Source organism: Schistocerca serialis, chromosome 1 (assembly GCF_023864345.2).
Source record: "Schistocerca serialis cubense isolate TAMUIC-IGC-003099 chromosome 1, iqSchSeri2.2, whole genome shotgun sequence".
NCBI lineage: Eukaryota > Metazoa > Arthropoda > Insecta > Orthoptera > Acrididae > Schistocerca > Schistocerca serialis.
Window position 1 is genome coordinate 680545648 of NC_064638.1, and position 22380 is coordinate 680568027.

Sequence of the window (22380 nt, forward strand, 5' to 3'; positions counted from 1 at the left end):
CATTTTGAGTCACATACAGTCTTTTTTATTTATGTTTTACCTCGATAATGGTGAATATTGCAAAAGGGACACTACAGATGCTTTTTCACTGGAGGCCATGGCTTTCGAGTTACAGGAAAAGCGCATTGGTAGGTCAGTTTTATTTTCTTGAATAATTCGAGAACTATGGCCTTTAGTGAAAACAAAATTTAACCACATTAAATTTCCTGTTAAACGGTTTGTTCAATTTTTTCTGTAGGACTAATAGTTTGTACGTAGCGGGCGAGAGAATATAAAAATCTCGCGCGTGCTTTTTAAAGGCATTGCGAGTTGCGTAAAACCCATTGGTAGGGGCAGCTCAATCGCCCTGTGTATTTATCAATGGGCACCGGCAATAAAACCAGAGCGTTACATGTGTGTAAGACTCCTGTGTAAGGATAGGAGTTGCAGGCTGTGTCAGCTGCAGCGAGGTGCGCCGTTGTGGCAGGGAGTGCGAGCTGGGCCGGCCGGCGTACCAGGCGCTGCAGCTGCGGCAGCTGTTCGACAGCGACGCGGCGACGGGCCGCGGCGGCCAGTGGGAGGGCGTGCGCCAGCAGGTGTCGCGGCTGCGCGTCGACCTGGCCGAGCTGCGCGTGCTCACGCCCGGCCTGCAGGCGCAGCTCGAGGACACGCTGCAGGCCGCCAGCGCCAACCTCACGCTGCACCGGCTCGCGCTGCAGGGGCCCGTCACCGCCAGGGACCTGCAGGTAGGTGCTCCCAGTGCCGCTGGGGCGGTGTTATGCTGTAGTTCTGGCAACTTGGTATATAACACTAGGCCTCGTTCGAGTTGTGGCTACACAGTGGTGTAGCAGCTGTCATCACAGAGAAACTGGACAGGAGCAGAAATAATTAGCGAACACGTAAGTACAGTAAACACAAGTTTTACTGGATTTGTAGTTCTCTCTCCAAGCGTTGCGGAGAAACTTTATGAAAGGACAAAGGGTTCAAATGGCTCTGACCACTATGGGACCTAACTTCTGAGGTCATCAGTCCCCTAGACTTTGAACTACTTAAACCTAATTAACGCAAGGACATCACACACATCCATGCCCGAGGCAGGATTCGAACCTGCGACCGTAGCGGTCGCGTGATTCCAGACTGTAGTGCCTAGAACCGCTCGACCACTCCGGCCGGCATGAAAGGACAAACAGCAAAAAGTCCATCTGTTACAAGAAGCAAACTAAAGAGCGTCGTGTTCTGTAAGGCTCCAGCTACTAATGCACAAGCAAACTGTCGATGGCTGACTAAAACTGAAGACTGTCGAAAAATGCGACTCAGACTGGCTGTGTAGAGTGAAATGATAATTAAATCAAGACCGTACGCTGCCGACAGTCGTTAATATACATCGGCGGGGACAGTTGAAAACGTATACCCCGACTGGGACTCGAACTCGGGATCTGCTGCTTACATGACAGACGCTCTATCCACCTCGGCCACCGACGGCACAGACGATAAATGGTTCAAATGGCTCGGAACACTATGGGACTTAACATCTGTGGTCATCAGTCACCTAGAACTTAGAACTACTTAAACCTGACTGACCTAAGGACATCACACACATCCATGACCGAGGCAGGATTCGAACCTGCGACCGTAGCAGTCACGCGGTTCCAGACTGGAGCGCCTAGAAACCGCTCGGCCACGGCACAGAGGATAGTGCGACTGCAGGGACTTTCCCTTGCACGCACCCCGTGAGACCCACATTCTCAACTTAATATCCACACACTACATTCGTAGTGCCCCTGCCCATTACACTCATTACTCGCGGCAGACAACCTTACCGAGTCCCGTAAGAGTTCGGGGAATACGTGTGCATCCGCACATGAGAAGAAGGTCAAAGGCCGGTTGCGGTTGCACATCAATGGATCCGCCGGGTCCTCTTGTGGCTGCTATTGGCGTCTGTCGGAAACGTTCGTTTCAGTTGTCAACTGTGGGACGTCGGTGAGGGTGGTACCGAACTATGATACCACAGTTCGGTGTTTGAATCCGATATCTCCTGCATCCTAAATCAAGAAGCATACCACTACACCAACTAGCCCGCTGCTAGCAACTAACCAACAAATTACAGCACGCACAATTTATCGGGAGCTTCCTCAGACACATTATATTTGAAATAAGGTTTCTGTACGTAAAGAACACAAGGACACAATTCTGTGAGCATTACTGTCCTTCGATAGTCCAAAGAAAGTTGTCACTGCAAATCTTGTTGCTTCCGTAGCGATGGAAGAGATGGGCTCATCACCACATCAATGTGGAAAACAAATAGTATTTATCACTGTTTCATTTTCAATTGTGATTAACTGTATTTATTGTACTCCACCAATTGCGATCAATTTGAAAGCCCTGTGACTTCGTCCACAGACACTTAATGCTGGAGTCTGCGTATTACACAGCTGCATGTATATGAGACAGGAAATGTCCGTCAACGAATGCGGCGGATCCTCAACTCCTCAACTCAGTCTCTTTGGTCACCCAAATAATAAAAAAACGCAATAAATAGGATTTATTTCCTGCTGCTGAGAAGCGCAGACGTCAAAATGTGCTTCGACGCGTCATCGGTAGGCTTTCGGGACTATGGGTATCTCCGTCTAGGGCTGTCAAGTTTTCATTTCCGTAAGTCAAAGGGCATTCAAGTCAAAGTAAATTCGTGAAAATAATGATAATTCAAAAAATCCGAAGCGAATACGACGGACTGAAGCCCATATGTGGAGCCTATCACATCACACAAATGTAACACACTATTAGACATCGTTTTGCCAGTAACCGCTAATACACTGCTGGCCATTAAAATTGCTACATCACGAAGATGACATGCTACAGACGCGAAATTTAACCGACACGAAGAAGGTGCTGCGATACGCAAATGATTAGCTTTTCTGAGCATTCACACAAGGTTGATGCCGGTGGCGACATCTACAACATGCTGACATGAGGAAAGTTTCCAACCGATTTCTCATACACAAACAGCAGTTGACCGGCGTTGCCTGGTGAAGCGTTGTTGTGATGCCTCTTGTAAGGAGGAGAAATGCGTACCATCACGTTTCCGACTTTGATAAAGGTCGAATTGTAGCGTATCGCGATTGCGGTTTATCGTATCGCGACATTGCTGCTCGCATTGGTCGAGATCCAATAACTGTTAGCAGAATAGGGAATCGGTGGGTTCAGGAGGGTAATACGGAACGCCGTGCAGGATCCCAACGGCCTCGTATCACTAGCAGTCGAGATGACAGGCATCTTATCCTGTAACGGATCGTGGAGCCATGTCTCGATCCATGAGTCAACAGATGGGGACGTTTGCAAGACAACAACCATCTGCACGAACAGTTCGACGACGTTTGCAGCAGTATGATCTATCAGCTCGGAGACCATGGCTGCGGCTACCCTTGACGCTGCATCACAGACAGGAGCGCCTGCGATGGTGTACTTAACGTCAAAACTGCGTGCACGAATGGTAAAACGTTATTTTTTCGGATGAATCATGATGGTCGCATTCGTGTTTGGCGACATCGCGGTGAACGCACATTGGAAGCGTGTATTCGTCATCGCCATACTGGCGTATTACCCGGCGTGATGGTATGGGGTGCCATTGGTTACACGTCTCGGTCACCTCTTGTTCGCATTCACGGCACTTTGAACAGTGGACGTTACATTTCAGATGTGTTACGACCCGTGGCTCTACCCTTCATTCGATCCCTGCGAAACCCTACATTTCAGCAGGATAATGCACGACCGCATGTTGTAGGTCCTGTACGGGCCTGACTGGATACAGAAAATGTTTGACTGCTACCCTGACCAGCACATTCTCCAGATCTCTCACCAACTGAAAACGTTTGGTCAATGGTGGCCGAGCAACTGGCTTATCACAATACGCCAGTCACTACTCTTGATGAACGGTGGTATCTTGTTGAAGCTGCATGGGCAGCTGTACCTGTACACGCCATCCAAGCTCTGTCTGACTCAATGCCCAGTCGTACCAAGGCCGTTATTACGGCCAGAGGTGGTTGTTCTGGATACTGATTTCTCAGGATCTATGCACCCAAAATGCGTGAAAATGTAACCACATGTCAGTTCTAGTATAATGTATTTGTCCAATGAATACACATTCATCATCTGTATTTCTTCTTGTTGTAGCAATTTTAATGGCCAGTAGTGTTATCCATTTTCACATCTGCAATCGCTCGGGTTAAATAAATAACAATTAGAGTTAATTAACATAACACAATCATTAGGAACAATATATCCATGCCTTTGTCTAATGAAAGACGGTATTATACCACCACACTCCCATCTGGTGGGCTTATGAAACACTTAGAATGCTTACGCTGATTCTCAGTCAGTTCTCAGCTGTTGTGTGTCAGCACTCGTAGTCGGCCCATTAGTATCACGTTTGTACATGGTATTTCTTTCATGTTTGACATTCCGATTTCTGGTGAATTTCACGACACTGTCATATGTGTACGTGATGTGACACCACGTACAGTGCTGAGGAGAAAATGATGTAATGTTATAAAGCATAAGGTATGTTGTTCTTCCACATATTGCGGAAAGTGGAAATATTTGTTTGCGACGTTGTATCTTTGCTAGTTCACTATTTATCCTGTCTGACGCGGTTCTATTCTACTGCAGATCCGAAGGAGACAACGTAGTCTTGCCGAAACCGCGTATCTAAATGTAATAAATGCTTTACTATCGATCTTAGCGTTTGAAAGTTTCTTCGGTGTTCACACTATTGAAGATCGCACCTCACGCTGACACAATGTTAGGAATATATGTCTAGTAATAAGTTTAGTCACTATTATGTGCAACCGTTTGGTCCTCCCAGTATTAAAGTGTGATGGTAGGCCTATATCTTGGAGAGGCCTATATCTTGCGTTCGGATTACCGAAACACATACAGTTTCATTAGCACATACCAGTTAAGTTCATAATTTTGATAACTGAAGGCATCATTTGAAGAAAATGCTGGCCCTCAATTTGGTAACGAATAATCTGTTCAAACTGTTTGTTGGTTGTTGCCTTTAAATTTAGCCAGCAAATAACACGAAGTAATTAAAATGACATTCTTGTGCGGTAACACTTTCTTCCAATGACGCATTTAATTTACAGTTGATACTTGAATTCTATATCACGGTCTTATGATAGGAAGTCATCGGCGATTGCAAAAAAGTGTTAATATCAAAGAACACATCTGAACATTAGACGAGCGTGGTACGTAGTGCGGTACCCAAAAAGCGTAATGTGTAAAAAAACAACCATATTGTTTGTAGCACTAGCTCCATAAGCAGATTAAAAGGCATTGCTTATAGTCTGTTAATATCCGTCTTATTATACCCTTCATAAGGTCATGACATGCAGTTAACCAGGCGTTAGAGTCACACCTGATAGCTGCTATCCAGCAAGTAGCTCTTTCACTGAGTACAGGTAGGCAGCAGTGTTGATGACCTGTACCGTGCGCAGGCGCTGGCGGACCAGCTGCTGAGCGTGTCCTCGCAAGTGGCAGACCTGTCGTCGGCTTCTCGCCTGGAGACGCTGGCGGCGCGGGCCAAGCGGCTGCTGTCGTCCCACATCTCGCCGCTGGAGCAGAGGAAGGTAGGCCGCCGCCGCCTCATCACCTTACACAGCAGGCTTCACTGGCGTATGCTTGTGCGGCTGTCTTCGATTCGGACGTAGCTAATTTCTATATTTCTATGATGAAGGTGGAAGAAATTTTGCCCTCAATATTTAGCCGGAAGAGGGAGAAGAGATTATAGCGTCAAGTTCTTGACGACCAAACCGTGGGCCACTTTTCTGGATGAAGCGTTTCTACATAGTTTGTCATGGAGTGAGGACATCTGATGCTGTTGATTGTTATCTGACCGTAGGATGAAGACATTAATCACGACGACCCCGTTGATGCTTTCCAAAGAGTGGGCTTTGTACTGGAATTAGGTTTCATTTTCTCCTTTTCTCCAGCCCTTCATCCAGTACATTACAGAAGCTCTCATACAGTTGTCTGCAGGCAGCAGATAAACACTTGACACGTTATGACAAGCCCCCCCCCCCCCAGCCCCCCCCTCCCTCCCTCGCTAAGACTTACCGTGGAAAGAAATGCCGACTACTCGCATCTTTCCGTCCCTGCAGCACCCATTAGTTGAGCATGGGATTGACTGACTTTGAATGGATTAAGCAGCAAACACGTTGAGTGTGACTAGCCAGTACTGTGAGTTAAATCGTTGCAGCCAGTTCTATGAGTCTTCATGCGACATCAGAATTGAAGGTACATGTGTCAAGTGTGAAGTTTTGGTATCTTAGTGTGGCGAATCGTCTTAGAATATGATTCTGTGCTGATATTATTTATTGTCCAAATAAGAGGAGAGGTATGGGCGAAATCCTGTGCCAGCATATATGCTCTGCTCCTATCCTACATCTCCATAGAATATTCCGAGCTTAACGTAACCCTCAAGGGAAGATCAAAATTTAAACCAAAATATTGGCTTACTACTCATCTCCTGGTCTTCCAGTCCAAATAATTTCCTCCACTATCAGCAACCAAATCTGCTACCTCAAAGTCTGGTGGGGTGTCATCGCATTGGTTCGTGCGTTTTGTGTGTGTGTGTGTGTGTGTGTGTGTGTGTGTGTGTGTGTGAGTGTGTGTGTCTCCGGATGTGTGCACGTGTGCACGCGTGTTATTATCGCCTGCAGTGCAAAATGAGCTGAACTTGTAAAGCGCTTGATGAAAGGTCAAATAAGAAATGCGATTTTTTTTCCGTATTGATTTCCTATCTCTTACAGTTGGCGCACTCAGTCACTCTTTTAATGTAAGTGCGTTTGCTATAGCCTAGGGCTTAGTTAATTGATAATGGTGATCCAGATATATCAATATCATTGTAATTGACTGAGTGATTAGTGTGCAGTACAGTATATTTCAAAAAGCTGATTGCTGCGGGGCGCTGATAAAGTAGAAGAGAGTGGTTAAATACAACTGTAGCCAGGATTGTGAAGCGAAGTTTTCAAGTAAATAGCGACCCTGAAATGTCCAATACCGGATACTAATAAAGCTGTCAGTATTATGCCAAGTAATGGTACCGTAATGAAGAGGAAAGAGGGGTTAAAATGGGTCTAGTTTCCAAGGTTCATGGAGCTGTGCAGTCGGAAAAATGGGTACTTTTTTGAACATATCACTTAAATCAATATTCCACCACCAGAACATCCATCGGAACACTAGTTATATGCAGCATGTTGCATCCACCCATAAAAATGAAAGTTTCTAGCTCCCAAACTGAAATTGACACAAATTTGATTTTATGAATTTGTGCACAGTTATCATTTCGCTGGAATAAACATACATTTACAATTTGAAAAAAGTAACTATGCTTTGGACGTGTTACTTGTTTATTTTTGTGGATTGTGCATACCTTCCCATTGTGTGAACCCTTGACACAGGCAGCGCGAGGTACACGCTTGAGTCTCAAGACGTGTGCTAGCTGTGCGCTTAATTTATGTCAAGCGTCAACTTCGCTTCGCAATTTCTCGGGATGTAATTGACGTATTGCGATGCAACCAACGCCATTATTTTTGTGATTTTTCATGCTATTGACTGCATACGAAATAATAGGGGGTGTCAATCTAAAAATACACAAGTTTGTGTTGAAAATAGTATTTGTTTACGTTTTAAAATTTCGCATAGTATTTGGTTTCCTAAGCCCTTGCCGTACGTTCATGCTGATGAAAACCGTTTTTGGATATCTATTGTTGTTCCAGAGATATTTGAGGTGGCAGAGTTAGATGAGACACCCTGTATACATATATAGGTGAGGGGTCGTAGAAATCCTTGGGTAAACCAAGAGATATTGAATTTTATCGATGAAAGGAGAAAATATGAAAATGCAAGGCGAAAGGGAATACAAGGAAGTGCAAGATGGCTAAGCAGGAATGGCTAGAGGACAGATGTAAGGATGTAGAAGCATATATCACTAAGGGTAAGATAGGTACTCTATACGATTCTGCAGTAGTTTTCTTCAAACTATGACAGCTATCCTATCAACGACAGCTTCAGCACAGTTCTCGTATCGTAATATGTGTTTGATATGTTTCTTAAATTATAATTTTTTGAGATATCTTTCATTGTATCTCTTTAGCATACGTAGAGGATCTTCTGAAACTTTTATTTAATTATACCTCTATTATTAAAAAAAGTACGAAATTTAGATGTTTTATTTTTGGAAATGTGTGTGATTTTCTGTCATTTCCATTTAGATTATGAACTAATTTTAACCTAAAACTGGTTGAGTCACAGTCTGCTCCTCGACTGCTGTTTTGATCATTTTGCGTATTTGGTTATTTATCTGGGTCAGTACATGGTCAATTTGATTTACTGTAATTCCGCCTGGGGAGTCCCACATATTTTAAGAGGAAACAGCTACATCCAGCTCACACTGTTTTTATATGTAGCCACTATGAAATCGCGTCTCCTATGGGCTTGGAGACCACCTGTTGTAACTTTTGATGAATGTTCTGATGGACACAGGTCATACGTTGTTTGAAAATGGACATGGATGATGACATTTTGCCTAACAAGGCGCCTGTAGATACGAGATTTACCGACGTTCGGTCTGACCGCCAGGAGGACCTGGTTTACCGGCTGACGGCGCTGGAGGTGGCGCTGTCGCCGCTGCAGAGGCAGACGAACCAGTCGCTGTCGCACCTGAAGACGATCCAGTACTTCGTGAGCAAGCAGGGCGAGAGCATCGCGAACGCGGCGGTGCGCCACTACGCTGACCGCCTGCTGTCGTACCTGCAGCAGGCGCGCACCCACGTGCTGGCGCAGGTGGGCAGGCACGTGGCGCCCTGCAGGCCGCTCTTCGACGTCTTCCACGCGGCGCGCCAGCTGCTCTGCCGGCACGCCCTCGACCCTCTCGTGAGTAAACTGCTGGCCACTGCTCTCTAACACATACTCAGACCTATTGAGAGGGAAAAGTATTGTGGTACTTCACGCTGTACGCTATTAATATTACTGGTTGCACATAAGTTTGGAACATGAAGGTAGAGACAGTGTAGGGCCGTCTGTTGCCGTTTAACAACATATTGGCGACTTGCACACGTACCCTTTCACGACTCCCCACCTTCCCTCGCTGCCACGTGACTGGTGTTTGTGCCTGCAGAACGGCCTGTGGTTCTCCTCGGCGTGGTGCCTGGTGCTGCTAGTGGCGGCCGTGCCGCTGAGCCTGCGCCTAGCAGACGCCTACCGCCGGCGAGACTCCTCGGCGTCGCTGCTCAGCTCCCGCAACTCCGAGTGAGTTCTGAGGCGCCGCCGCCGCTCGCTGTAGCACGCTCCTAGCTGTCTGCCAGAAGCTTAGCCAACCTGCAGCAGTAGCGCTCCGCAGCCAAACACTTTCCTATTCTACAGGGGCGCCCAAAATTTCTCAGTTAGTTGGCTTCTCACTTACTATGTTTACATGGCGCTCTCATGTGTGTTTTTCGTAAACCAGCTTCACAGAACCACTTTTGGTTCGTCATAAAAACACTCCAAATCGAATCTGGTTACGCATTTCTGTTGCCGCATTTCCTCTTCCACGACCATTAATCGTTCAATTGTAAACGCTCGACCGTTTTTGAAACTCGCTTGCGTTGTCAGTTCCTTACTTGTTTTAAAAAAATGGCGCCTAACCTGGACAGAGTGAGTATTAGGGCAGCGAAGTAGAATAACAAATATAATACTGACTCCAATGTTTTTCCATCTCTTATATTTAATAGAAGCAATGGCCTTGCCGCAGTGGATGCACCGGTTCCTGTGAGATCACCGAAGTTAAGCGCTGTCGGGCGTGGTCGGCACTTGGATGGGTGACCATCCAGCCGCCATGAGCTGTTGCCATTTTCCGGGGTGCACTCAGCCTCGTGATGCCAACTGAGCAGCTACTCGACCGAATAGTGGCGGCTCCGGTCAAAGAAAACCATCATAACGACCGGGAGAGCGGTGTGCTGACCACACGCCCCTCCTATCCTAACTTAGCAGACGCCTACCTCAGGATGACACAGCGGTCGGATGGTCCCGATGGGTCACTTGTGGCCTGAAAACGGAGTGCTATATTTAATAGAAGACCAACAACCATGGTGCTCACGATCGGAAACCTGATTTGGCGACTTCCATTAATTATTTGACGCTCACTTTTTTAAAATTTTGAGCAACTTCTCACCATTTGGTGAGATTTGGTGGGAGCCCCTCCACGGTAGATTCGCCCCGTAGTTGGGTAAAAATACCGAAAAATGAATTTTACACATTTGTTTTAAAAATTGATTAAAACACTTTATTAGAAACATATTTGAGTAGAAAGTGTAAGAAACCGTGTTTTAACACGTGGTTAGAAACACTTTATTTTAATCACGCCAATACTGAGCAATATTCGGACAGACAGACAGACAGAGAGAGAGGGCCGGACAAAAAGGCTCCACGAAACTAGTATTAACCGCTTTGATGGATCCGTAAAAAAATCGACATTTTATTGCTATATTATATACAATAAATATCACTGAATGTTCAGTTATTTTGCAGATGAAAAAGAACATTGTGTCTTTCTTGGAACCGTATGTTTACAAAGCTTTCCGTGTTTACAGAACTTTCCAATCTCTTGATGTATACGATCAGTAACATAATACCTACCGGTGAAAAAATGGTTCAAATGGCTCTGAGCACCATGGGACTTAATTTCTGAGGTCATCAGTCCCCTAGTACTTAGAACTACTTAAACCTAACTAACCTAAGGACATCACACACATCCATGCCCGAGGCAGGATTCGAACCTGCGACCGTAGCGGTCTCGCGGTTCCAGACGGTAGCGCCTAGATCCACTCGGCCACTCCGGCCCGCCCTACCGGTGAACTTCAGCTTAGCTTTCTTCCACAAACGATTAATATCTTTCTCGCACGTGTGTTTCGATATGTCGGCATACCGCGTAACATGAGCATTGTGGAAGTTTCCATACAAATTCGTCTTAAACGCAGTAAAATCGGCATCATAAGAGTTGCAGAATATCACGAGTAACTCACTGACTGATAGGCAGTGCTTTATTGGTAGGATACTGGGGAAGTGCTATCAGTCTACAAAGGAAATTACTTACAAATTACTCGTGCGACAGGTTTTAGAATTTTGCTCAAGTGTGTGGGACCCGTACCAGATACGACGAACGGGGTATATTGAATGTATGCAAAGAAGGGCAGCACGGATGGTCACTGGTTTGTTTAATCCGTGGGAAAGTGTCACAGAGATACTGAAGCAACTGAACTGGAAGAATATTGAAGACTCTATCTCGAGAATGCCTATTAAAAAAGTTTCAAGACCCGGCTTTAAATAATGACTCTAGGAATTTACCACAACCCCCTACATATCATTCACACAGGGATCGTGAAGATAAGATTAGAATAAGTACTGAACGGACAGACGCTTTCAAACAATCATTCTTCTCGCTCTCCATAGTGAATGGAAGGAGTGAGATCTTGCACTGAATAAATATGTACTGGATGGCATAAGATGTTAACGATAGGAAAAGGTGCACTTGCTCAGGATCAAACCTACAATAAGTAAATGTATTCCAGTATCTAAAAAGGAAAGCTAGAGGGGATAAATGGAATGAAGAACACGTTACATCTACATCAACCGTAGATTGACGTGGATGGAAGTAGTTTTATTTTATAAATTGGCTATTAGGATTATTCTATTTATATTTTTAGCATATGGCGTAGCAAAACACTTACGATGATACAAATAAGATACAAAAAACTAGCGTTAAGAAACAAGATATAAAAATTCAGACACAAAACAAAAAAAAAAAAAAAAAAAGGAATTACAAGTTTCACAAACTAAATCTCGGGTTCCACTGAAGAAGATCACTGGCTGAACCATCCTAATAAAGGCTTGCAGCTAGAGGAACTTTTGAAATTATGTGGAGAAATAACTAAGAACAAGCCGGCCGGTGTGGCCGAGCGGTTCTAGGCGCTTCAGTCTGGAACCGCGCGACCGCTACGGTCGCAGGTTCGAATCCTGCCTCGGGCATGGATGTGTGTGATGTCCTTAGGTCAATTAGGTTTAAGTAGTTCTAAGTTCTAGGGGACTGATGACCTCAGATGTTAAGTCCCATAGTGCTGAAAGCCATTTTGAACTAGGAACAGTTAATGTGGAACTGGAAGAGTGGAATGCTGAACACGGGTATCAGTGCGTGGAGAGACCACGTCATCAGTTGTCCAAGATCATTCGATAGATTCGTCAGTATTTGTCGTCATTCTGGGTCACTAGTAGGATCGATGTAATCCAGTGTCTGACAAAAAAGTGAATCACTCAGAAGGAAAGGATGAAATAAAACAGAACTTCACGGATTGATGGGTATTCGATATTGCAGCCATTACAAAATCGAGTCAAACTTACAACAAAATTGGCACTTTGGGCTTACTTATAAGTATGACGTTGAACGTCCTCTTGCCTAGATGCATGCACTTATTCTGTTGGGAAGGGTGTCGTAAACCCGTTGTATCTTCTCCTGAGGCAAAACGATCCACAAGCGTTGTAACTAGCTCTTGATATTAAGGATACTGGCACTGGGGTGAAATTAACGTCAGAGATGGCCCAAAATACGCTATATCGGAGATATATCTGGGGATGGTCACAGAAGTAACCTCAACATCACGCAGACGTTTCATAGAGGTACATGGGCGTATGGACGAGTGTAGTCATGTTGAAAAATAGCATCACGGTACTTTCGGACGAAGTCCGTGAAGCATCGTTGTCTAGAGTTCCGCCCAGTCACTGCCAAGCGTGACACGAAGTCATACCCTATGGCTTCCCACACGTTCACGCCAGGAGTAACACTGCTGTGCCTCTTCAAAACACTGGAAAATGGGACCTCTCCTCAGGTCGCGACTATACTCGCTGACTATGGTCATTCGGGGCAGTGCAGAACCGCTATCCGCCGCCGAATACAATGCGACACCGTTCATCAGCAGTCTATGCTTACCGTTCGCGGCACAACTCCAAGCGAAGCCGTTTGTGTTTTGGTGTAAACGGTGGCCTATGCACGGGACGGAAACTGCCTACTTTGGCTGTTGGTGACCTCCGATCAAGACATTGTATGTTCCAGGGAGTCGATTACTTGTTGTCGGACAGCAGGAGCAGATGTGAAGGGACTAGTGTGCTTGGTACACAATACGGAGACCTTTCCTGGTGGTGAACAGACGTGGCAGACTTGACGAGACAAGTTTGCCTCCCCTCACGTTTCCATGCAGTCCAATACAGGGCCGCTGTCACATTCGAATACCCCAGAAATCTGGATATTGCGCGATTCGACCATCAGGCCAAATGGAGACCCACAATGAGGCCCCTTTCAAACTCTGTCAGGCGCTAAGCACTAAGCTTTGAATAGCTCTAAGCACTATGGGACTTAACATCTGAGGTCATCAGTCGCGTAGACTTAGAACTACTTAAACCTAACTAACCTATGGACATCACACACATCGATGCCAGAGGCAGGATTCGAACCTGCAACCGTAGCAGCAGCGCGATTCCGGACTGAAACGCCTAGAACTGCTCGGTCACAGCGGCCGGCTCTCTGACAGGTGCCGATAACTATATATTACACTTGTGCGCAGCATCTCCGTGTTCTTCACAGTGCTCACTCAACATCTTACGCTGTTCGTGTCCCTCATACATCCTACCATGCCTGGTGGCTACATCAAACACGAACAAAAATATGCACTCTCGTAACAGTTCTAGTTGCACAGAGAATTGTAACTTTGAATCAATTACATACACTCCGACGACGTGTACGTGTAGAAAATTACATTCACATCATACCATGTCTTCTGGGTACTTAATACTTTTTGTCAGGCAGTGTAGAAGGGGTTAAATAGAAAGCAGACCGATTCGTTTTTTCCTGAGTTTTTGTAGTACACGTGAGAATGTCACGTAGAGCTTCAACAAACTCCAGTGGCAGACACTACAAGAGAGATGGGGAGGTTTCATGTGTAACTGCGAGGTTTACTGTATAATTTACGAAACTGTGCGTTCAAAGAAGAGTCACACACGTATAATTTCCTCTCATACATGTTTAAGAAGATCAGAGAAATTTTAGCTCATACGGAGACTTACCAGCGGTCTTTGTTCTCGTGCACTATTTGCCAACGGAACAAGAAATATTAGTGCCACCTGAAGTAACTTCCGCCAGACACGGTATGCGGGCTTTCGGAGTAAAGATGTAGATGTAAAAGTTATCCATGGTGGGTACAAAGAAGTGATTAGCATAAGATAAGCTGCATTAATAAATTGAGCTGACCTGTATTCATTAGAATACCTCGTTCACCTGATTACAAATTAACCTCATGTCCCCTTCCTGCTACAAAAAAATGAAGTAATAAGCAAGGCTCTGTGAGTGTAACGTCACCGATCTTATGCAGTGTTGTGATCTACGGCTCATCAGAAAACAGTCCTTTATCACAGACTCAGAAATTTCTTGTTGTATTAAAACATTAATAAAAATTTATGATTAAATGTGTGCAGATTAGGGAGCGAGAGGATAGAGAGTAGGGAACAATGGATGAACTACTTAAGGAAAAGGAAGAAGCACCTCTTTTTGCCTTATTATCTCATCAACCCTGTGAGTCCGTGAGTCATAACAATATTTGTTTTTGTTACAATTATTAGATTTCTACTTCGATCAACGGGAAAAAACGCCTGATCGTTCGAAAATGCGGATGCTTCTTGCACGCAAGGGACAATGCTTATGACTACGAATTATTGAAGGCTTTACATACTTTTTAAGTTTTTTTATATTTTACGTAAGAAATAACTCATATGGATTTAAAAATTGCAGCATGCAATCTTGTTGGCGCAATAATATTCTATGCACAGTTTTAAAAGGCCATATTACTTTCTGTCCTAAACTGCATTTAATTCCTTGTACAAGGAAATAAGTGTGATGTTAACTGAAAAACTGTGGAGGATTTTCTATTTGTGTATCACACGGGGAAGAGGGGCACAGAAGGCCTGGGGATGTGAGCCCTACTGTCCTGTTTTATGATTATGCACTTCGTAAAGCCCGTATTTGTTTTTGGCGCCTTGTTACATACGGTCGGCTACTTCAGACGTTTGTTGCCAGTAGATGCTACTCTATATCATGACGTAACCGCTTTCGAGCAGAATGCTGTTATGGTTGGATGCCGAGACCTTCAAGGAACTGTCCTCCATATTAACGTGACGCTGAGGATGAAAGAATGCTGAATGTCCCATAAACTTCGGAGGCTGGATATAGCACACGCCTAATTCCCTTTCACCCCCCTCCCCCATACTACAGAGAGAAGTAATTCAAAGGACACTTGGAAAGTTGTGAAAGGCGAGGGTTCACGAGAACGGAAAGTCTGCATCTGATCATATTAGATTTGTTCGTAAGTGCACTGCAGCCAGAACTTGAGCGCCTCGTGCCATTTTCATCGCTGTTGTTGATCGGATACGATCAGGAAAGTCTCATTGGTGCAGTTAGTCGTACAATATTTTTTGAAGCTTCGAGGTAAATTCTCCATTCTTTTGAGATGACACTCTACGCTACGACACCATACTCTTATAGTTCAGAGGTGTAACTGTAGTGAGGAGAGAGTATTCTGCACAGATCAATGTTCCCCGTGGGCACCTTAAAATGGAGCTATCGTTGACATTTCCTGCACGTTACTGTGAAAGCTTATTCTATGCATATGACACTCGTTGACACTGAAAATGGCACGCCGTGTCCAGAAGTCCAGAGGAATATTAAAAAGAGTCAAATGTGAAGCCTTCTGCTAAGCGAGCTATATGTATTATTATCAGGGATGCATCAATCGCAACAAGAAATTCAATACGTATTTAATCAATAAGAAATACGCATGTGCAACTATTTGCCTTATATCAAAATCCAACGGTCCAGACTATACATGAATTACGGAAGACTCAACCCAGTGGAGAGCCTCGTCGGATGCTTCTGGTAGACTCCTGCTACCACCAGGAAACGTCCGTTAGCGCACTCATTTAAGATGTGGCTGAATGAATATCACTACAGTCATACGTACTGTCAGTGCGAAAGGCCCACTTATTGTATATGCACACATCTTCTCCAGCCCGGAATCAAGCTGCACCCACATCTCCCTAGGACGATGAAGGCCTAGAACTTTAATAGTGCAGTTATCTATAAGTTCGTGGTTCCGGGTTTCCGTGCCTTGTCACTTACGTTTTCATTCAGCGTCCCGTTTGAACACGGTGAAGAGCATTTAGTCTCCTCCTTCATGTAATTGTCTTCTGGATTAAAGGCGTTTCCTGGGCAACGACATTGAATCTTCACGAAGCGAGCAGTATACCGGTATTGTAGGAAAGTAAGAATAATACGTTACCTCTCCACAAATGAGACTTCGAATGGTTTAACCTCTGATCGCATAACTCCATCGTTTGATGTGCATGAGTCTGAGTATCTGTACATATTTCGATCACATTCCAGACTTTCTCTATTAGGTTTACATCTGGCTGGCCTATTTATTCTCTGAAATTTCTCAGAAACCTCTTCTACCTATAACATTTTAATATATTTGCAAAGCTAAGAAATATTCATCAGACTTTTGTGTATAATGATTAGGAATGTTTTATACAGGGCGCCCCAAAAAAGACCGACAAATTTTAGGGACAAGTTCCTTACACAAAAAAAGTAAAAATGTCTAGTAAATGGACTCTAAAATGTGTACCTCAAAAGGTATGACCACTTGTTCATCTTAGATACTATGAAACTATTGCAAGGTTTTGTTTTCCACATTTTGGAAGGAGGAAGTACTGATCAAAACAAGAAAAAACTGTCTAGTTAACATGGGGTCTAAAATCCATACTTTAATAGCTATGAGCACGTGTTCATCTTCGCTAGTGGGCTCAAAATGGTTCAAATGGCTCTGAGCACTATGCGACTTGACTTCTGAGGTCATCAGTCGCCTAGAACTTACAAGGGAACCTCCCAATCGCACCCGCTTCAGATTTAGTTATAAGTTGGCACAGTGGATAGGCCTTGAAAAACTGAAAACATATCAATCGAGAAAACAGGAAGAAGTTGTATGGAACTATGAAAAAAATTAATAAAATATCCAAACTGAGTAGTCCATGCGCAACATAAGCAACATTCAGGAGAATCTGAGCTCAGCAGCGTTGTGGTCCCGTGGTTAGCGTGAGTAGCTGCGGAGCGAGAAGTCCTTGGTTCAAGTCTTCCCCCGACTGAACAGTTTACTTTCTTTATTTTCGCAAAGTTATGATCTGTCCGTTCGTTCATTGACGTCTCTGTTCACTGTAATAAATTTAGTGTCTGTGTTTTCCGACCGCACCGCAAAACCGTGCGATTAGTAGACGAAAGGACGTGCCTCTCCAATGGGAACCGAAAACATTTGATCGCAAGGTCATAGGTCAACCGATTCCTCCACAGGAAAACACGTCTGATATATTCTATACGACACTGGTGACGGCATGTGCGTCACATGACAGGAATATGTTGTCGGCCCACCTAACTTGTACACTTAGCGAATGGGTGAAAAGATTCTTCTACCTTGCCCGATTTAGGTTTTCTTGTGGATAAGATAATCACTCCCAAAAAAAGTGATGAAAACATAAGGGTTTGTCACATAAACTGAAAATAAAAAATTAAACTTTTCACTCGAGGGAAGACTTGAACCTAGGACCTCTCGTTCCGTAGCTGCTGTCGCTAACCACGGGACCACGGCGCTGTTAACTCCCAGTCTCCTTGATCTCATTGATGTTGCCTATCTTGAAATGGACTACTTAGTTTGTATATTTTACTAATTTTTTTCATAGTTCCAGAAAACTTCTTCCTGTTTTCTCAATTGATCTGTGTTCAGTTTTTCAAGGCCTATCCACTGTGCTACCTTATAACTACATCTGAGGGGGGTGCGATGGGGAGGTTCCCTTGTTAGAACTAATTAGACCTAACTAACCTAAGGACATCACACACATCCATGCCCGAAGCAGGATTCGCACCTGCGACCGTAACGGCCACGCGGCTCCAGACTGTAGCGCCTAGAACCGCACGGCCACTCCGGCCGGCTCTTCGCTAGTGTGAAACACATCTCTTCTACTGTGCAAGTGCGCTTTAGAGGCCTTGTTTACTAGGTGTTTCTTTAAGCTTTGGTGTTTTTTTTGGGACACACTGAATATGAATTATTTGATGTTGTATTTTAAATCCGTTAGCACGGATAGAGGGCATTCTTTAACGCTGCAGGTGTCTGCATCAATCAAATGCAAGTATGGTTTTAGTATATGACAGTGAACTGATAGTTACGACAGGTTACTCTATAACTATGACATATGATGCATTATACAGCTTTTGTACTGTAAATAGATTACAACATTTTTAAGCCTTGTAAACAAACGTAGGATTAGAACCCAATTATAATTTGTTTCGTTGTTGAAAGGATCTAACGATGGGCGACGTTGCCCGAAACTTGCCATTCTGAAAGAAGATATGGCTATCGACAGAGAAAAAAAGCCTATTCTGAACAAATGATCACCGTAACTCTCCATGGCAAATATGCTGTTTGCGTGGTATATTGTGAACCTGTATAAGCTGGACTTTTGCTATGATGACCGATTAGTGCCAAAAGACGCATCACTGATCTTACTAACACATCTATTGTAAAGAAATGACGGAGCACGTCCTTGTGTCATTCACTAGTAACAAGAGTCAATTTGTGTCGCTTGAGGCTTTCCCGGCGGACTAGTTGTAAATACGATTCTCAGGCGAGACGTCGGATGTCGTCGTGAAATTTCCCCATTTCACCTGCACAACTGTTCCACGTCTTCGGGTGCGGTGAACACACTACTGAGGCTGTGACTGCGACCACAAAGAAGAACTGTTGGTCGCACCAGGGATGACGCTGCGGTGGCGGCATAGATATTCGGTTGACAACGGCGAGGATGGGCACCCGTCAACGCGGACACGTATTTCGGCAGGCGGCTCAAAAATGTGGGCGCTAGGACGCCTGACGGCAGCGACAGTATGCCAGACAGCCTGTGCGCGTGAGTTCATCGTCCGACAGGTGGCGTAGCTGTCTTTCTCGCTACCTACACTACTGGCCATTAAAATTGCTACGCCGCGAAGAAATGCAGATGATAAACGAGTATTCATTGAACAAATATATTACACTAGAACTGACATGTGATTACATTTTCAAGCAATGTGGGTGCATAGATCCTGAGTAAACAGTACCCAGAATAACCACCTCTGGCCGTATTAACGGCCTTGTTCAACACGATACCACAGTTCATCAAAAGTAGTGACTGGCGTATTGTGACGAGCCAGTTGCTCGGCCACCATTGACTAGACGTTTTCAATTGATGAGAGATCTGGAGACTGTGCTGACCAGGGCAGCAGTCGAACATTTTTTGTATCCAGAAAGGCCCGTAGAGGACCTACAACATGCGGTTGTGCATTATCCTGCTGAAATGTAGGGTTTCGCAGGAATCGAATGAAGGGTAGAGCCACGGGTCGTAACACATCTGAAATGTAACGTCCACTGTTCAAAGTGCCGTCAATGCGAACAAGAGGTGACCGAGACGAGTAACCAATAGCACCCCACACCATCACGCCGGGTGATATGCCAGTATGGCGATGACGAATACACGCTTCCAATGTACATTTACCGCGATGTCGCCAAACACGGATGCGACCATCATGATGCTGTAAACAGAACCTGGATTCATCCGAAAAAATGACGTTTTGCCGTTCGTGCACCCAGGTTCGTCGCTGAGTATACCATCGCAGGCGCTCCTGTCTGTGATGCAGCGTTAAGGGTAACGGCAGCCATGGTCTCCGAGCTGATAGTCCATGCTGCTGCAAACGTCGTCGAACTGTTCGTGCAGATGGTTGTTGTCTTGCAGACGTCCCCATCTGTTGACTCAGGGATCGAGACGTGGCTGCACGATCCGTTACAGCCATGCGGATAAGATGCCTGTCATCTCGACTTGGATCCAGCACGGCGTTCCGTATTACCCTCCTGAAACCACCGATTCCATATTCTGCTAACAGTCATTGGATCTCGCCCAACGAGAGCAGCAATGTCGCGACACGATAAACCGCAATCGCTATAGGTTACAGTCTGATCTTTATCAAAGTCGGAAACTTGATGGTATGCATTTCTCCTCCTTACACGAGGCATCACAACAACGTTTCACCAGGCAACGCCGGTCAATTGCTGTTTGTGTATGAGAAATTTGTAGGAAACGTTCCTCATGTCAGCACGTTGTAGGTGTCGCCAACGGCGCCAACCTTGTGTGAATGCTCTGAAAAGCTAATTATTTGCATATCACAGCATCTTCTTCCTGTCGGTTAAATTTCGCGTCTGTAGCACGCCATCTCCGTGGTGTAGCAATTTTAATGGCCAGTAGTGCAATTGCGTATCTGCTCTATTGGTTACCGAATTTGGGGCGTTCACACCTGCGCAGTTTCTTCTCAGACCGTCGAATATAACCGCACTGGAGATGTCAGTCAGTTGCGCAGACGAATTATTTTGGAAATTTCACAATGATTTCCACTGTCTCACCGGAAACCATACTTACAACAGTTCATTTGTTACTTTTTTATTTACAAGTTTCCAACAGAGTCAGGTATGAGAATATCAGGGCAAAACTTAATGCAGAATGTCGAGTCGTGTGATTTTTTATATATATATATATATATATATATATATATATATATATATATATATATATATATATATATATAATCGTTGGCGCTCTTGTGCTCGACTGCTCAAGCAAGTGAGTCATAATGTTGCCATGTATAACACATAACACGACACTGTATTTTTTCTCTAATATTTTGATGATGGACATGCCCGAAACGTGCAAATAAAATGTTTTAACAAGAAGTGGAACTGTTTGGTATTAGCGACCTAAAGTGACAGAGAGATGTGCTCAGTTATAATATAACGCTCGTAGGTTTCCAGTGCGAATTTATATCCCAAGTTAAACTATTACAAATTACACGTGCTATGTGTTTTAGAACATTCAGTACTGAATCACCATTTCACTTTACTCTATTATTTCGTAAGCAAATGACGATGGTTTTCTCTATGTAATTATTATTAAGATTCTACTAAAATAATTGATGACACTCCACTCAGCGGTACATCGAGTGCATCGAGCGTTACTTCGCTATTTGTTTACGTCTATACCATTTGTAATGGATATGGTCATTCTAACACGAACAGAAGAAAATCTTGCTGTTCGAAGGTGGAATGAATGAAAGTTTCTAACGTACCATAGACGTTTTTCACAAACTACTTGTTTGGCTAGAAAATGCTATCAGAGGTAAACGCTTGTGAGCATGTCGAAGGAACCATCCTAGTATTCACCAGAAGAGATTTAGAGAACTTATATCGAAATCAGGATGAGGATTTGAACTCTGTCTCTTCCACCACGATTCCACTGGGCTACCGCGCCACCGCGCTGGGTGTTTGTTTCCACTTATTGATCTACTCTCTCTCTTTCTCCGCCAAACACGCACACACACGCACGCACACACACAATCACACACACACAAACACGCATTGTTTGACACATGAAGTTCCCAGGTCATACTACTCCCTTCTGAATTGCTCCCAATTTCATTAGGAAAAATGAACTTTAGGAACCGCTAGATGGGTTTTAGCAAAAAAAAAAAAAAAAAAAAAAAAAAAAAAAAAAAAAAAAAAAAAAAAAAAAAAAAATTTTAAGCTGTATACTTCCTCCATGTTTTTCCTTAATTATGACACATTACGTAACCAATCGCCTTGCTATTATATGAATGAAATAGTTGCGTAGAACTTGCTAGCCTTTACTTTCTAGTTCTGTATCCCGCAGAATAGATAGTTATAGCTTAGAAGAAGTTGGTTGTCTGAAATCAGAATAGTTGTTCTTTATCCATCATGTATGAAAAAGAAACTTGGTTGTTTCTAGCGATTCCTACTGTTATGTAGGTAGAACAAAAATATCAATGTATTGTAGACGTTTATAGTTTTAAAGCCATTTGATGCATTAATCCGAAATAACTACCACTACAAAGATAGCTAAAACATCGTATTTAGCGTTCACACCGAAGCTGTTGGGAACAAGTGCGAACAGCGCTCGGTGGATGTCTATATTACAGCAAAGAAAATGTAGGCGGCAACTTTCACATTATATTTGATAACTCAAAACCTCTTCCGTTCCGAATATATAATCGTTATGTGCTAGTTGTGCGTTCTCGCATTTTTTGCCTAGCGCAAGAACCACAAGCATATCTTTGGTTCAGCCAACTCTCATGGAAGTGACTTCTAAATGTTACTTCTTCATTTACTTCTTCAAGTTCTGTGGACT

The 22380-nt window shown here is 44.1% G+C and overlaps 1 protein-coding gene across 1 annotated transcript in view; it reads left to right on the forward strand.

The window, feature by feature from the left end:
- The window catches only part of LOC126424197 (filaggrin), a 147806-nt gene that overhangs the window by 102004 nt on the left and 23422 nt on the right, over positions 1-22380 (forward strand). The window contains exons 10-13 of the mRNA XM_050087255.1: positions 467-725; positions 5475-5606; positions 8620-8913; positions 9158-9288. Of these exons, the coding sequence (XP_049943212.1) occupies positions 467-725; positions 5475-5606; positions 8620-8913; positions 9158-9288 (816 nt within the window). The remainder of the gene's footprint in view (positions 1-466; positions 726-5474; positions 5607-8619; positions 8914-9157; positions 9289-22380) is intronic.